Source organism: Oryx dammah, unplaced genomic scaffold, assembly GCF_014754425.2.
Source record: "Oryx dammah isolate SB20612 unplaced genomic scaffold, SCBI_Odam_1.1 HiC_scaffold_27, whole genome shotgun sequence".
NCBI classification, from domain to species: domain Eukaryota; kingdom Metazoa; phylum Chordata; class Mammalia; order Artiodactyla; family Bovidae; genus Oryx; species Oryx dammah.
This window is the reverse complement of record NW_024070211.1, coordinates 20,494,281-20,511,774: the sequence shown is the minus strand read 5'-3', so window position 1 is coordinate 20,511,774 and position 17,494 is coordinate 20,494,281. Positions and strand designations below refer to the sequence as shown.

The window sequence follows — 17,494 nt, the reverse complement described above, 5'->3', positions numbered from 1 at the left end:
TTAATAATGATGCTTTAGAAGCCTGAATGGAGGAATGAATACAACTGAACAGCATTCATCTGAGAGAAAGTCAGGTTAAATTTAAAGCAAGAGAAGCAGCTTTTAAAGACCAGCTGTTTGTTGAGGGTTCAAGGCACTAGGGAGCAGGGTAATCTTTTTATGTAAAAGTATCTGATTCAGTCTATACACAGCCACACGACTAGGTGCTACCACATGGGGAGATGGAGGCTCAGAGAGGCCACAGTGAGGGTCACGTGTGCAGAGGACATGGACCCAGCAGGCCAAGTGCACAGGCTGTGCCCGGGGTCACCAGTCCCGCACTCGGGACAAGCCAAGGGCTCAGGAGTGCTCCCTGGGGTCCCGTGAGCTAGCTGTCATCCTGAGACTTGAGCAGTTCTTTCTTTAAGTGTTTGGTTTATTTTGGCCAAGGCATTAATTCATCAGCAGTGATCTGTTTTGGTCTGGGAAGCAGATTTGGTCCCTGCCTGTGGGAGAGCTTGCAGCCCTTACCGTAATTATCTGAATTACTAGCCCCTTAAGGTTTCCAGTGTCTAATCTCTCTCCCTTCCTCGACCATTGTCCTTCTCTGGCAATCTCTCTCTCTTTCTGCCATAAATCAGCCTAAAACCAATCATTACATCAAAGAGGCTTCACTCCAGGAACTGCCCCACTTTTCCGCGCTGGGCTGTGTTCTTTGAGGCAGCGGGAGCCCCTTGAGGGAATGGAGGAGGGGCTGCAGCACTCAGGGGACCAGACCTTTCACTCGATTCCCCTCTCACACAGCCCCCAACTTAGATCCATCTAAAATGCGTGCCCCCAAACCTTTACATTTTGCATCCCCTGCCTGAGTGGCCTCCACAAACCTCCTCTTTTTGTCCCACAGCCAGCAGCCCCCATACCCGATGTTGGTTGCAGTGCATTCGATGTGGGCATCAGGGGTGCTCCCGGCTTTTGGGGTGCTGTCATGTCACTCCCTTACTTCTTGGATCATAAATTCTCCTGGAACGTGCTGCACGCCTGGGCTGTGTTCTTACATGGTCATCACTCAGTGAGTGAGAAAGGAACCCGTCTCCTCCTCCCTAGTGAGGGGAGGGATGCCCCTCCCTGTCTAACTAGGCAGACGCCTCTTCCCAGATGGCCTTGCTCTCTTTCCACCAGCTTCAAAGAGAATATCCGTTAGTTTGGAAGGAACCTAGGGCCCTGCAGTGAGCTCAGAACATTCTTTTCTTTCCCATTAAAGACATGATTCCAACACATGGCCACAGGGTGATTTGGGAAAGGGCTACCCAAGGTTAACGGGCCAGCAAACAAACAGGTGTACCGCAGAGAAGGCAGGAGCTGTTTCTTCCCAAGTCCCCACATGCAGCAAGCCCACTGGCCATCTGGAAAAGAGTCCCCCAACCAGATGTTACGATATGGGCTTTGCTCCCTTTCAAGGAAGACAAATGGAAATTGTAAGCGGATGACGTTTTCCGAGCCCCTGGAAGGAAAGCTTTTGTTAACTTGACATGTAGGCCCAGAGCTTTTCATCTGGAACTTGTTCACAGGAACAGAAAAACAAACGTGTGCTCAGTGGAGTCTGACTCTGCAACCCCATGGGCTGTAGCCCACCAGGCTCCTCTGTCTATGGGATTTCCCAGGCAGGGATACTGGAGTGGGTTGCCATTTCCTTCTCCAGGAGATCTTCCTGACACAGGGATCGAACCTGCATCTCCTACATCGCAGGCAGATTCGTTACCATTGTGCCAGGAACAGACCTACATCTGAAAGCCCAGCACTGTCAGATGGAGTCCCTCTTCTGAGAGTGTCAGGTGTTGAAGATAAACGCCCCAAAACAGGATGTAGGGAATGTCAGTGAGACAGTATCAGTTCAATCCAGAACGGAAACCACTTTTGAGTTCATCACAGGAAGCCTCAGCCTTTGAGGGCCACTTGGGAAGGATAATTGTAGAGATGAATGAGACACATGAGGAGAAAAGCATTAGACTTTCTGTTATCCAGGGATCTTAACAGATACAAGTTTTACTTGGTGTGGCCATTACCCACTCAGATTGGGCAGAAAGGAGCCAGAAGTTCATTTTTTTCTCTGTAGATCTCAGCTGCAGCACTTGGCTACAAGATCAGCTCAGAAATGAAAGAGGTCTTGATGGAAAACAGGAAGAAAACCATATTATTTTAAGCAGAGGTACCTATGGTACTTCTGTGGGGCAGTTTGTTCCTTCACGACCAAACTCGAGGTGGTTTAAGCGGAGGTGGTACTTCTGTGGGGCAGTTGATCCTTCACAACCAAACTCGGGGTCTTCCTTAATGCCCCGCTCACCCTGCTGAAAGAATCTCCTTCAGAAAAGGAAAGATGACCCAAACCCATAAGGGTTCCAAATTTCCAAATTTGCTGGCATATCAAATGCAGCACTTTAACAGCATCATCTTTTAGGATTTGAAATAGCTTAGTGGAATTCAATCTCCTCCATCAGCTTTGTTCATAGTAATGCTTCCTAGGGCCACTTGACTTCACAGTCCAGGATATCTGGCATTAGGTGAGTGATCACACCATCATGATTATCTGGGTCATTAAGATCTTTTTTGTACAGTTCTTCTGTGTATTCTTGCCAGCTCTTCTTAATATTGTCTGCTTCAGTTAGGTCCATATCATTTCTGTCTTTTATTGTGCCCATCTTTGTGTGAAACGTTCCCTCGGTATCTCCAGTTTTCTTGAAAAGGTCTCTAGTCTTTCCCGTTCTATTGTTTTCCTCTATTTCTTTGCTTTGTTCTTTAAGAAGGCTTTCTTATTTCTCCTTGCTAGTCTCTGGAGCTCTGCATTCAGCTGGGTGTATTTTTCCCTTTATCCTTTGCCTTTCTACTTCTCTTCTTTTTTCAGCTACTTGTAAGCCTTCCTCCGACAACCACTTTGCCTTCTTGCATTTCTTTTTCACGGGATGGTTTTGGTCACCACCTCCCACACAGTGTTACGAACCGAATGGTTTGGTTTAAATACTTAAGAATCCTGCCCTCCTGACAATGACTGAGAAATGCCCACGGCCATTAGGTGAATAAGGCCATCTTTGCCAGAATTTAGAGTGACCCTCCCCCTCTTTCCTCTTCCTCTTCCAAGAAATACACCTCCTCCTTCCTTCTTATAGACTGTTTCTGCTCCACTGAGCCCCGATTCAACAGTTTTTAATTCAAGGTCAAATCAACACCTAATAATGACTACTCGTAGAGCATTTACTCAGTGAAGCTAAGAGATTTCAAAGCTTCATGTCCAGGGACTTCCATGGTGGTCCCGTGGTTAAGAATTCATCTTGCAATGCACGGGACATGGGTTTAGTCCCTGGTTGGGGAACTAATATCCCACATGCTATGGAGCAACTAGGCCTGCATGCCACAACTAAGACCTGAGACAGCCAAATAAATAAATAATTTAGGAAGAGAATTATTTCTTGGGGGTGGGGGGAACCTTATGTCCAAAAGCCACCCAAGGATAAAAGTTAAAATAGGTGTTCCCCTAAATATAGAAGGGATATTGTAGATCCCAATGCGTGCATGCATGCTAAGTTGCTATAGTCATGGCTGACTCTTTGTGACCCTACGGACTGTAGCCGGAGAAGGCAATGGCAACCCACTCCAGTCCTCTTGCCTGGAAAATCCCACGGATAGAGGAGCCTGGTGGGCTGCAGTCCATGGGGTCTCGAAGAGTCAAGACACGACTGAGCGACTTCACTTTCACTTTTCACTTTCGTACATTGGAGAAGGCAATGGCAACCCACTCCAGTGTTCTTGCCTGGAGAATCCCAGGGACGGGGGAGCCTGGTGGGCTGCCGTCTATGGGGTCGCACAGAGTTGGACACGACTGAAGCGACTTAGCAGCAGCAGCAGCAGCATGGACTGTAGCTTGCCAGGCTCCTCTGTCCCTGGAATTCTCAGGCAAGAATAGTGGAGTGGGTTTCCACGCCCTCCTCCAGGGGCTCTTTCTGACCCAGGGATTGAACCCTGGTTTCTTATGTCTCCTGAGTTGGCCGGTGGGTTCTTTACCACTAGGTCCACCTGGGAAGCCCATAGATCCCCCTACTACACGATTAAACCTTTGGATAAATGTAGAAAAAATGTTAAAGGGGAAGGAGATTTTCATGCTTGATTCCCAAGAGTTGTTTAGGCTCCATACAAAAACCTACATAGCAAACACCCAGATTTTCATTTCAGCAATCTTCAATGTCAGAAATCAGAGTGAGGTTCATACCTGGTCCCGGTGGGCCTCTCATGCCAGGAAGCCCCATGGTTCCTTCCGGTCCTCTCGGGCCTGGTACCCCAGGAAGCCCTGGGATTCGGGGGCAGGCATCCAAGTCTGCTGGGGGCCCAGGCTCACCTGAAATTGGAATCACCACCTGTATAAAGGGTTCAAATGCTTATGAACCAGTGCCTTCTGCAATTTGGATGGGCTTCTGACACCACGCTGGAATGTTAGCAAGAGTGTTCATCCATCCAATGTCAGCTTTGTGAAGGCAGAACTTTGTCTTGTTCACTATGTGGGGCAGGCAAACTTCTCCAAAACTTTTCGTTGAGTGACTGAATGAATGAGTGAATGGGATTTCAGAGGAAGCAAAGGTAGGAAATCGTGAAATCTGGCTGAGGCAGTGACTGTTTGGTGAACTTCACAGGATTTGCCATCTTTGGGCCATTTCTTAATAGGTGTTGGCCACAGGTGGCATGGGGAGAGGTCCTGGTGGGTTCCTCACACTCAGCTTATTGCTTTAATTCAGCCATCTACACTGCAGCCAGCTGGGTTTCCAGAGTGTCTGCTACCAAAGGAGACATGATTTCAGGATGGCTAGAGGCACTGAGGCAGCAGTGATTTTCAGCCTTGAGTGCATGTTGAAATTATCCAGGAGAGTTATAAACATTCAGGTATCTGGGCCCCATCCCAGAAATAGTGGTTTAATTGGTACAGGATGTGGCCTGGGCAGTGACCTCAAGCTTGACTGTACAATAAATCCATCTGCAGAGCTTTTCAAAAATACTGCTGTGGAATCTAGAAACATGCTACAGATGAACCTATCTGCAGGCAAGGAACAGGCATGCAGACATAAAGAAGGGAAATGTGAGCACAGGGCTGGGAGGGAATGAATTGGGAGATTGGGATTGACGTATTAAGGTATATATACTGCCATGTGTAAAACAGATAGCTAGTCAGAACTTGCTATATAGCTCAAGGAGCTCAGCTTGGTACCCTGTGATGACCTAGGTGGGTGGGATGGGTGATGGGGTGAGAAGTCCAAGAGGCAGGGGATACATGTATACATATAGCTGATTTACTTTGTTGTAAAGGAACTGTAGTCCAAATTTTTTTTAAAGTACTACTGTGAAGAATAAACCACCACTGCTTTTTCACTAATAAGCTACTTCAGAACAATATACCCCTGAGCCTCATTCTACATGTTAGTTTGAATGCTCTTGGTTTGCAGAGCCTTTTTGGCATGTGCACAATAAACTTGTACTAATTACTAAAAAAAAAAAAAAGTACTACTGCCAGCACCCTATCTAGATTATTAAAAAGGTATTTGTGTGAGTGAAATCCAAGCATCACTAATTTTTTAAACTCTCCAGATGATTCCAATATTCGCTCAGGCTAAGAAGCACCACTGGAAAGATGCAGCTGTGACCTGAATACATCATGACTGTCTCTCAGGCTTGTTAGGGCCCTGAGTCTCTGAGTCAGTAGGGGCAGCAATTTGCATATTCTAATAAGTGCCCAGATGAGCTCAATGATACTGATGTGGGAATCTCACTTTGAGAATTGCAGCCATAAAGGTTGACATTTTTCTGTTCTTGGTTACATTCACATCTCTTAGGACAGTTTTCCCCCCTAAATCTTTATTCAGTCTCCCTGCAATCATTCCACAAAGGACAAGAAATGATAGCTCTAAGCAATCAGTCCATTCTAAAGGAGATCAGTCCTGGGTGTTCATTGGAAGGACCGATGCTAAAGCTGAAACTCCAATACTTTGGCCACCTCATGCAAAGAGTTGACTCATTGGAAAAGACTCTGATGCTGGGAGGGATTGGGGGCAGGAGCAGAAGGGGATGACTGAGGATGAGATGGCTGGATGGCATCACCAACTTGATGGACATGAGTTTAAGTAAACTCCAGGAGTTGGTGATGGATAGGGAAGCCTGGTGTGCTGCTATTCATGGGGTTGCAAAGAGTCAGACAAGACTGAGTGACTGATCTGAACTAAACTGAAGCAAAAATGACGACCGATAACAACGAGTGGATGCTTTATCATGCGTGTGAAGTGAAAGTGTTAGTCACTCAGTCGTGTCCAACTCTTTGGGACCCCATGGACTGTAGACCACCAGGCTCCTCTGTCCACGGGATTCTCTAGGCAAGAATACTGGAGTGGATAGCCATTCCCTAATCAGGGGCATCTTCCCGATCCAGATCCAGGGATCCAACCCAGGTCTCCTGCCGGTGGGCTCTTTACTATCTGAGCCGCCAGCGAAGCTCAACATGCATCAGATCCCATGCTAAATGTTTTATGACTGAATGTTCCCACCCAGGCTGTGTGTGTGTGCTGCTGTCATTAGAATGTTACAGGGAAGGAAACTCAGGCCCAGGGAAATAAATGACATTTATTTATTGACAAATAAATGTCATGCAGCCAGTTTGTGGCATGCTGCTAAGTCGCGTCAGTTGTGTCCAACTCTGTGCGATGCCATAGATGGCAGCCCACCAGGCTCCGCCGTCCCTGGGATTCTCCAGGCAAGAACACTGGAGTGGGTTGCCATTTCCTTCTCCAATACATGAAAGTGAAAAGAGAAAGTGAAGTCGCTCAGTCGTGTCTGACTCTTCGCGACCCCATGGACTGCAGCCTACCAGGCTCCTCTGTCCATGAGATTTCCCAGGCAAGAGTACTGGAGTGGGGTGCCATTGCCTTCTCCATAGTCTAGATTAAAATTCAAGACACCTTGTCTCCAAAACGGTGCTCTTCACCCCCACCCCATACTGCCCTCCTTAAGGACTCTGAACGTCTACATGCTGAATTCTAAGAAGTGCAATGTATTGTAGAGCACACCCTTTATTAGTTATCGTTGTCTTAAAATTCATACGAATGTGCCAAATAATTTAAAAAACAATGATAAAGCAGTGAGAAAATCCTAGAAAACCTGGCCATAATGGCGATGGATCTACATGATAGTAACTGTGCCTGTGGAAAATGGACTTGAATGCTGTAAACAGTTTGGAATTTACCCTCCTGGAAAATATTGTATGAAACCACAAATAACACCAAGTTAGAGGTCTTTTTACAGTATGAATAGTTTAATGTAAAACTTGGCTTTTTTACTCTGGGTGAGTTGAGAGAGGTATAGTTCTTATTTTTCCTAGATAATCTGGTGAGTTATGGTGGAAATTCACCAGTGGGGGTGGAGTGAAAGCAGGTAAGTACAGGCAGGGCTGGGTATTTGGCTGGTACTTTATACTTAGGATGTTGATGCTAACGCCTAGTGAGTCACAGTATATACTGTGACCACAGTCACAGACATTAAAAAGACTGAAGTGAAAACATTAAATATACAGCAGTAATTTTAAAATATAAACATTAAAAGTAGCAAAATTTCTTAAAATTCTGATTTTGCTTTTTCTTTACTTTTTGACAAACCAGAAGCTGAAAGAAAGGGGCTGAGACATCTCCTCTGAGGGCCCTAAAAATAATATATGGCGTCTGTATTCAGGGCAACATTCCTTGGGGTTAATAACAGTCGCCTGGAAAGAACAAATGCCCACATTCAGGGTTTTTCTTTCCTTCTTTTGAGAAACTCTTTTTATTCTCTTTGAAAATGCCAGACACAAAATCATATGTTGCTTTTGCATTGTAGAGGATTAAGTGCACACTTAGTTGAAAAGAATGGCATTTTCATTTTAACACACAAAGGAACTTGCTCGTTGAAAATGGGCCTCGGGTGTGATGGGAAAGGCTTGTCACAGTCCCTTACTGGGTGGTCAGGACCCATCTTTTCATGTTGTTGATATTGTTTATTTTAGGGATCTTTTCTGTATTCATATTGCAGAATTTAGAAAGGAAACTTACACTGGTATGTACTGTAGCATCTCACAGAGAAAGCTCATACCCTGTGCCTGAACTGAATTATATAAGCCGAGTCTCTACACTGCCTTGACAACCTCTAAGGAGGTTCAGCACTGGGACACTCTAATATAGGGTTACTATATCTTTAATGAGGAAGCAGAAGCATTAAAACCAATATAATTACAGCACCCCATCTAAAAAATTGAACAAAGTTGCCCTCACAAATACAGTGAAAAAAAGCAAGTATGAAAATGACTGGAAACAAGATTTAAAGGAAATTATTCATCTTATAGCAATGCTTACCTCTGGAACCTGGAGAGATCCAAAGCCAAAAATGTGAGGCCACACAACGATTTTCATAAGGTGGAAAGAGATTATAAATGTGTAAGTTAGGACAAAAGTGAAATCGATTGAGAATGCAAATAACAACTTGCATAGACAGCATAGACAACAAGCAGAATGACGGCATCTTATTTACATAAAAAGTCCACACTCCTGTTACTGACAAGAACGGCTATGATGAATGACGTTTTCGTATCTAGAAAGACCTGAAATGAAACCCTCTTGCGCAATAAAAAATTAGAGTTGGTTTCTTACGGCAAATATGCTCTGATTTAATGTATGGAAAAATTCTGTCCTTGAAAGGCTTCTGGAAATTCCATATTAATTTGCCAAGTTTTGTAGATTATTCACAGAAAGGAAATACAAGATGAATCATAGTAGTTCTTCATCGTGTTGTTCTGTGGTCCATCAAAAAGCAGTACAGTTTTCTTACTCTTTGGACTAGAGTGCTAATTTAAGAGACTGCAAAATATTCAGAACTGACACCACACTGCTGTCATATTGACTTAGGATCCTGAAAGATATGACTTCTCCCAATCTCAGATACACATGTGTGCCCTTCCAACTCTTCCTTGGCTTCTTTTGACTTTCTGACGAAAACCTGCTGTCTATAGAGCTGAAAAATCAATTAGTTTCATCTTCATAGAAACTAATGTACTTGACAAGAAACATTAAAATAAAACATCTAGAAAAAATAATGGTAGGGAATTTGGAGACAAGAATTAAATATATGATGTTCACGTACAACAATCAAGTCTGTCTTTGGATCTCATGTGAAGGAACAAGGGTTTATTTACCTTAGAAATAGTATATGTAAAACCAACTCCTAACTTTCAAACTCACTTGTTCTAATTATAGGTAAGTTTTCCAAACCTGAGACTTTGTCATGCAGCTTGAGATAAACATAATCTTTATAAAAAAGAGCTTAACTTACTAGAATTTGCTGATAATTTCAGAATAATTACTTTCTGAAAGATGACCCTCATAGTAAATATTTTTTAAAAAAGCCTCCATGTAGGCTAGGTGGAGATGATTAGGCGTTAAAAGCTTACCCGGAGGACCTAAAGGCCCTCGTCTGCCTGGAGGTCCAGGTAAACCTTTGTCTCCAGGTGGCCCAGGACTTCCAGGTGGCCCCTGTGGCCCCGGGAATCCCATTGGTCCTAAAAGAAACATGAAAAGGAGGGCACTAGAATGAAGCATTATAAAAACAACAGCTTGATGGACTGAATTCAGAGGTTCACTCCAGCAAAATGCAGGGCAAAGTCAGCCTCAGATTGGAGAATAGCTCCCTCTTTCTTCTGGAAGGCTGAGAAGAGTTGCCTCTGTCTAAAAGAAACACAACAATCCATCAACAGGACAAAGGAAAATCGTTCCATGACCAAAACAGAACTAAGTGAGGATGAAAACCCAGTAACCCTGAACTTTCTCTGGAGACAGTCAAAGGACTGCCACGGAAAGGGAAACTTAGGAAAGATGCTCCACTATCTGGGAACACCCACCTTGACCCTGAGATTCCACCCTTCTCTTCCCCACTCTCTCAAGTTCAGCCAGACCAGCCACTCGGTGCCTCCTACACACTGTTCCTTCTCTTCTCCTCATCCAGGAAGTCCTCCACATTCTGTAGGGTGCAGATCACATCAAGGAGGCCCTCCCTAGAATCCCAACCCAAGTCCAGTTGCTTTGCAATAAGCACTCAGAGAAGTGTGCCTTGCCACCCAAAGCATGTCTCTCATTTAGTACTGTTCTTGTTGTTTAGTTGCTTGGTCGTGTCAGACTCTGCGACCCCATGGACTGCAGCACGCCAGGCTTCTCTGTCCTTCACTGGCTCTTGGAGCTTGCTCAGACTCACGTGCATTGAGTCAGTGATGCCATCCAACCATCTTGTCCCCTGTTGTCCCCTTCTCCTCCTGCCTTCAATCCTTCCCAGCATCTGGGTCTTTTCCAATGAGTCAATTCTTTGCATCAAGTGGCCAAAATACTGGAGCTTTGGCTTCAGCATCAGCCCTTCCAATAAATAGTCAGGGCTGATTTCCTTTAGGATTGACTGGTTTGATCTCCCTGCTGTCCAGGGGACTCTCAAGAGTCTTCTCTAGCACCAAAATTCGAAAGCATCAATTCTTCAGTGCTCAGCCTTTTTTTTTTTGGAGTAGGAAATGGCAACCCACTCCTGTATTTCTTAAATGCCTGGAAAATTCCATGGATAGAGGAGTCTGGAGGGCCATAGTCCATGGGGTCACAAAGAGTCAGACACAACTGAGTGACTAACACTTCAGCCTTCTTTATGGTCCAACTCAGTTAATATAGATGGATACTTTAATGTATCTTTATTCCCTTATGAAATCATATATTTAACTGAATTAGTGGGCACTCCTTTTGAATTTGTTCACTACTATATTTCTGTGGGTTCCTAATAATAATTTATGGAACAGATCAAATATTTCCCACTGGGTAAGTCTAAAAAAGGTAAGCTGAAGAAATCCCATCGTCCTTTTAACAGTTAAATACTCTTTGGCCCTAGGCTCACTGGAATGGGAATTAAGAAGCATGATTAGAAGTTCTACCAATATTTCCAACTCTTGGTATACTTTTCTTTTGTAGGTTGCTATTATTTATATATCTTGCTATTTCCCTAATCCTGAAGTATATTTCCCAGGTGACAGCTAATTCTCTAGGGAAGCGCTGGGGAGGAGGAGTGACTTATTAGGCAGAGGTACAAGGCTGTATAGACAGCCCCCTTCCTCTCTCTCGGTGACTTGAATGCTAGGTGTATCTGTCCAATCCGGGAGTTTAATAATTAGAAGCCAAAATACCTGCAGATATAAGGCACAATTTCTAAAGTTGATTTTACCGCTAATAAAGGTGAATAGGATTGCTGAGTACTGTTGTACAGGTTATACACTGCACAATTTCAGGGATGCCATTTGTGTTCTAGTCATAGCAGCCTCATGGTGATTCTGACCTTCCCTCTGCTCTAATCGTTTACTTATTTCACATTTGTTTCAGAAGTCAGACAGAGTGCTAGTTACTGGGCTCCTGGAAAGTTCAATATTTGCATCTCGGTATCAAGTTTCCTTATTTATGACATAAGGGAGGTAAAATGGATAATCTTTATTGGTCTCTTCTCAACAAAATGTCCTATGAACCTTATAATTGTCTAAAATTGTTACAGCCAAAACTAACGTCCCCAAATATTCAGTTCAGTTGCTCAGTCACGTCCAAGTCTTTGTGACCCCATGGATTGTAGCATGCCAGGCCTCCCTGTCCATCACCAACTCCCAGAGTTTGCTCAAACTCATGTCCTCGAATTGGTGATGCCATCCAACCATCTCATCCTCTGTCATCCCTTTCTCCTCCTGCCCTGAATCTTTCCCAAGGGTCTTTTCTAATGAGTCAGTTATTCGCATCAAGTGGCCAAAGTATTGGAGTTTCAGCTTCAACATCAGTCCTTCCAATGAATATTCAGGACTGATTTCCTTTAGGATTGAATGGTTTGATCTCCTTGCAGTCCAAAGGACTCTCAAGAGTCTTCTCCAACACCACAGTTCAAAAGCATCAATTCTTTGGCACTCAACTTTCTTTATGGTCCAACTCTCACATCTATACATGACTACTGGAAAAACCATAGTTTTGACTAGATGGACCTTTGTTGGCAAAGTAATGTTTCTTCTTTTTAACATGCTGTCTAGATTGGTCATAGCTTTTCTTCCAGGGAGCAAGCGTCTTAATTTCATGGCTGCAGTCACCATCTGCAGTGATTTTGGAGCCCCCAAAATAAAGTCTCTCACTGTTTCTATTGTTTCCCCATCTATTTGCCATGAAATGATGGGACCAGATGCCATGATCTTCGTTTTCTGAATGTTGAGTTTTAAGTCAGCTTTTTCACTCTCCTCTTTCACTTTCAACAAGAGGCTCTTTAGTTCTTCTTCACTTTCTGCCATAAGGGTGGTGTCATCTGCATATCTGAGGTTATTGATATTTCTTCTGGCAATCTTGATTCCAGCTTGTGCTTCATCCAGCCCAGCATTTTGCATGATGTACTCTGCATATAAGTTAAATAAGCAGGGTGACAATATACAGCCTTGACATATTCCTTTCCCTATCTGGAACCAGTCTGTTGTTCCATGTCCAGTTCTAACTGTTGCTTCTTGACCTAGATACAGGTTTCTCAGGAGGCAAGTAAGAATTTAAGAATTTTCCACAGTTTGTTGTGATCCACACATCAAAGACTTTGGCATAGTTGATAAAACAGAAGTAGATGTTTTTCTGGAACTTTCTTGCTTTCTCAATTGCCGGGAGCCAGCATGAGGAATCCCGCCCATGGCAAAGGTCATGAGGAAGGAAGCCAGACAAAACGCAAAGGCGTGAACCGGCTTCAGGGGTTCCCCCTGAGTTTTCCTGAACATCTACCCCAAAAAACCAGAGTCTGCCTGCTTTATTACTGTGCTTTTCACTCTTCTGACATTCTCTGGAAAAAAGTTAATTCAGGGCTTCAGTCTCCTGCATCAGCTCAAACCCCTTTGATGGCTCGCTAACTTGCCTGACAGGTTCCCCCGGACTTTTTACAATTTGTGAATTGCTTACAGCCCCCCAGTCATGAGAGGCACAAAGCTTAAAACATCTTAAAGATACAGAGCCTTTTCTAAAGAGCTGAAAATCATATTGGTGACAGGTTTTCACTGTTGACTCAATGACTGCTGCCAGGCCTCCATATTCTTTATCTTTTAGGACCTGAAAGATATTAATCAATGTAATTGGGATATAGGAATAGGAATATAGTAGTTTTGATATTAGCAACACTAGACTTTTGAGTTAATTACTTTTCTTTGTTATATATCACTGCACTCCTCTTGTGTCCTTGCTATGTAAGAATGTAACTTTGTTTAGTGCTTTCTGAGAGTGGCACCAGACTTTGGGAAGAACAACAGAAAAGGGCTATAAAATGTTAATTGGCCCTCTGGCCAGAAGATGATGTAAATCACCCAAGACTTGTGTATACAACTAGGTATGCAGAGAGAAAGCCTGGTCTCGATAAGAGTCAGGGCTGCTGATGCTGCATAATTTTATATTATCCATTGATGTCTATGTACAGAAAAAGGTATAAAAGGCCTTTCTGGACAATAGGGGATGGGCCAGTCACTGGACTGGTTCCCCCCGTGTCTCCTCTTTACTCTATTTTCAGGCTGAATTCCCATCTGGGGCGTGGAGGCTCGCCATGTCTACTTACTTGCCCTGGCTTCTAAGATCCGTGAGAGAGGGAGCCCAAGGTGGGGCACTCTCCGATATTCAAACGGACGCCAGTGGCCTAACGTAGATGGTGGAAATCCCTTGTCCTGAGATTTTATTGGCTTTCCCTGTAAACCAAGTTATTCACCCTCTATTCTCCACTAAACTTTCCTACTATACTATTTCTTTTTTATTTCTTTTCTATTTCTAATTAAATAAATAAGCTTTCCTCACCTACGCCATTCACCCTTCGACCCTGGATCCACCGGGGCTGGACCCCAGCACTCAATGATCCAATGGATGTTGGCGATTTGATCTCTGGTTCCTCTGCCTTTTCTAAAACCAGCTTGAACATCTGTAAGTTCATGGTTCATGTACTGTTGAAGCCTGGCTTGGAGAATTTTGAGCACTACGTTCCTAGTGTGTGTGATCAGTGCAATTATGCAGTAGTTTGAACATTCTTTGACATTGCCTTTCTTTGGGATTGGAATGAAACTGACCTTTTCCAGTCCTGTGGCCACTGCTGAGTTTTCCAAATTTGCTGGCATATTGAGTGCAGCACTTTCACAGCATCATCTTTTAGGATTTGAAATAGCTCAACTGGGATTTCATCACCTCCACTAGCTTTGTTCGTAGTGATGCTTCCTAAGGCCCACTTGACTTCACATTCCCCAAATATTAGCAGTTAAGTAAAACTTAATTAAAATAAATATTTTATTCTTAAATAGTGGGAGAATTCAGTAGTGGAGACACTTTTATGAATATAAAAAGGCAAAGTCAGGGGGGGTGGGGGGGTTTCAGGTTTGGGAATGCATGTACACCCGTGGTGGATCCATGTCAATGTATGGCAAAACCAATACAGAATTGTAAAGTAAAATAAAAAATAAATAAATTTTTTAAAAAAAAAGGCAAAGTCAGCAGGCTAAAACTGAACTGTCCAATACAGAAGCCACTAACGTGGCTATTAAACAGTTGAAATTGGCAAGGCCAAACTGTGTTGTGCTTTAAGTTTAAAATACACACCAGATTTCACCATCAAAGAGAAGCATCTTATTTGGGAAAGAAACTAGGTTTGTACAACCAGCCCTAATTACCCTTTGATAATTTATATTGATTTTATGTTAAAATGTAATAATATTTGAATATATTATGTCAAAGTAGGAAAATCTATGTTTGTTTCTTTTAACTTTCTAAAATGTGGCTATTACATCTATTAATTACATATGTAGCTTGCATTAAATTTCTATTGTATAGTTCTTGTCTAGAAGATTATCAAGCATGTTATTAGGGACTAAAGATGAACTTGTGTTTCTTCTTCTTACTTGTCCGACTGTCAACCACATTTTAGGATTCTGGGCAAGTCAGGACATTTTGGAAATGTAGTCATTATTGCCATAGCAAATGAGAATGACCTCACAGTGGTGCACACCCCAGACCTGCAAACCAGATAGGAAAGTCACCTAGTACTACTTAAAAGAACTATTTCCATTCATACCTTTCTGGCCATGTTTTCCATCACATCCTGGGAAGCCTTTGTGTCCTGGAGGGCCTGGTGGGCCCGGGAGACCTGGAGGCCCCGGCAGACCACAGTCTCCTGGTTCCCCTTTCAGAAGGTCGACACTCCCAGGTGGTCCTGGAGGCCCAGGTATTCCTGACCACAAGAGTGGGCAAAAAGATTCTTTCAGTCAAAAACAAATGTGCATGCTGGCTGCCTAAGAGCTTCTTAAGGAAAGGAATTTAATCATTTACAAGCAAGCGATGCAAGGAATTAGAATAAGAATGTCAATAGTATCAGAGGTGAAGCAGTATGTCTCTTGAAGCCCAAGTTGAGAAATGTAAATAGTCTGTTAGTAACTATTAGGACAAAATGAGCTATGCAAAACCTTCCTTCCCTTCAGAGCCATTCCTTTCGGAAGCATCAGTTTTGACTTTTCTTTGCATTGCCTTCCCATTGCTTTCATGTGATAGATGGATGGATGGATAGATAGATGAATAGATGGTTGGGTAAATGGATGGATGAATGAATGGGTGGGTAGATAGACGGATACATGGATGGATGGATAGATGAATGGATGGATGGGTAAATGGATGGATGGATGAATGAATGGGTGGATGGATACATGGATACATGGATGGATGGATAGATGAATAGATGGATGGATGGATGAATGAATGGGGGGATGGATAGATGGATAGATGAATGGATAGATGGGTAAATGGATGGATGGATGAATGAATGGGTGGATGGATAGATGGATACATGGATGGGTGGATAGATGAGTAGTTGGGTGGATGGGTAAATGGATGAATGGATAGATGGATGGATGGGTGGACAGAGAGATAATAGATTTTTAAGAAAGTCTGACTAGGTTCCTTGGTGGTCCAATGGTTAAGAATCTACCTGTCAGTGCAGGGCACATGAGTCTGATCCCTGGTAAGGGAAGATCCCACATGTCTGTACACCACAGCTAAGCCCATGTGTCACAACTACTGAAGCCCACACACCCTAGAACCGTGCTCTGCAACAAGAGTAGCCCCTGCTAGCCGCTACTAGAGAAAGCTCATGCAGCAGCAAAGACCCAGTGCAGCCAAGAATAAATAAACCAAAAAAAGAGAGAGAGAGAGAATCTGGCTGATGAAAAAGGAATATCCACTCAATTAAATTTAAAATCCTATTTGAAAACCATTGTCTACACATGGTATTTGAGCCCAAGTTCTATTCCTACTTAACTTCTAACCTTCTTAGTGTATTTTGGGGCATTTCAGTTTTTCATAGTGTAAAGCAGAATTACATATTTTTTATCCCACCCTCACTAAAACCTAAAGATTTAAAGATTTCTGTCTCTCTGGAAGAGTTCTATGATCTAGTAGGAATATGATTGCCTGCATTTGGCAGAAGGCTGCACTGAGCCACACTCTTGTTCCAATTCCCCCGTCAGCTCTGGTTCAATCTTACTTTGTTAAATATTGACTAGCTAGAGTTCATCCCAGTGAAGTGATAACAAGAACAAAACGTACTGTGAGCAGCACATGAAGAGACTCTGTGTGTGGGTGTCTGTGTGTGTGTGTGTGTGTGTGTGTGTGTGAGAGAGAGAGAGAGAGAGAGAGGCAGGGGTCCTGTCATCTCTGGGCTGAAAGAAGGGCTTTATGTGATGATACTGAGACCAACAAGGATGGCGAGGCCACCTCCTGCTACTCCCTTCTGCACCCTCAAGCTCAGCATCAAGCCAGCGATGGTAAAGACTTGCTCTGTGTCAGAGGTGGTCTGATGGAGTTGAAATAGAAGAGTGAGGGGTCTAAGCGCTGGTCCTGGGTATGCTCCCCACTGCCCCACCTCCCCCTTTTCCATCTGCCAAGTTGATGGGGCTGCTAACATGCTTCTCCTTGACCATTCTCCCTGCTCCTCCATCCCAACAGAGCTGGCAAGCGTCTAAGGAAAGCAGCACCATCACCCTTTGCCGTGATTGTCCCATACCTCTTGGACCATCGGGGCCAGGAGGTCCCTGATCTCCAGGCAGACCTGGGTCTGGAATGTCACCCTTAAGAGCTTTTCCTGGGGTTCCTGGAGGACCAGGCAGTCCAGCTCTTCCTGAGGAGGAACGTGTTCAGCTGTTAGTCTCACGACATTTCTGAGCTTTGGAGTCAGTTATCGAGCGAAGGGCAAAGCATGCTGCTTTCTTACCTGGGGGTCCTGGGGGACCCGGGGGACCTCTTTCTCCAAAAAGTCCCGGAGGAGAAATTCCTGGGTTCCCGGGGTCTCCTGTCTCCCCCTTAGGGCCAGGCATCCCCACTGGACCTGGGGGGCCCATTTCATGCGAACCTTAATGAGGAACACAGCGTTAGCACTG

At 43.9% G+C, this 17,494-nt stretch overlaps 1 protein-coding gene across 2 annotated transcripts in view; it reads right to left on the bottom strand.

Annotated features, from left to right (window-relative positions):
• COL4A4 (collagen type IV alpha 4 chain) overlaps positions 1-17,494 on the bottom strand; it is a 146,394-nt gene that overhangs the window by 6,984 nt on the left and 121,916 nt on the right. For both annotated transcript variants that reach the window (XM_040228464.1, XM_040228463.1), the window contains exons 39-44: positions 17,329-17,466; positions 17,122-17,235; positions 15,142-15,297; positions 9,476-9,583; positions 8,385-8,393; positions 4,238-4,363 (exon numbers count right to left, since the gene is read on the bottom strand). In XM_040228464.1, the coding sequence (XP_040084398.1) occupies positions 4,238-4,363; positions 8,385-8,393; positions 9,476-9,583; positions 15,142-15,297; positions 17,122-17,235; positions 17,329-17,466 (651 nt within the window). The remainder of the gene's footprint in view (positions 1-4,237; positions 4,364-8,384; positions 8,394-9,475; positions 9,584-15,141; positions 15,298-17,121; positions 17,236-17,328; positions 17,467-17,494) is intronic.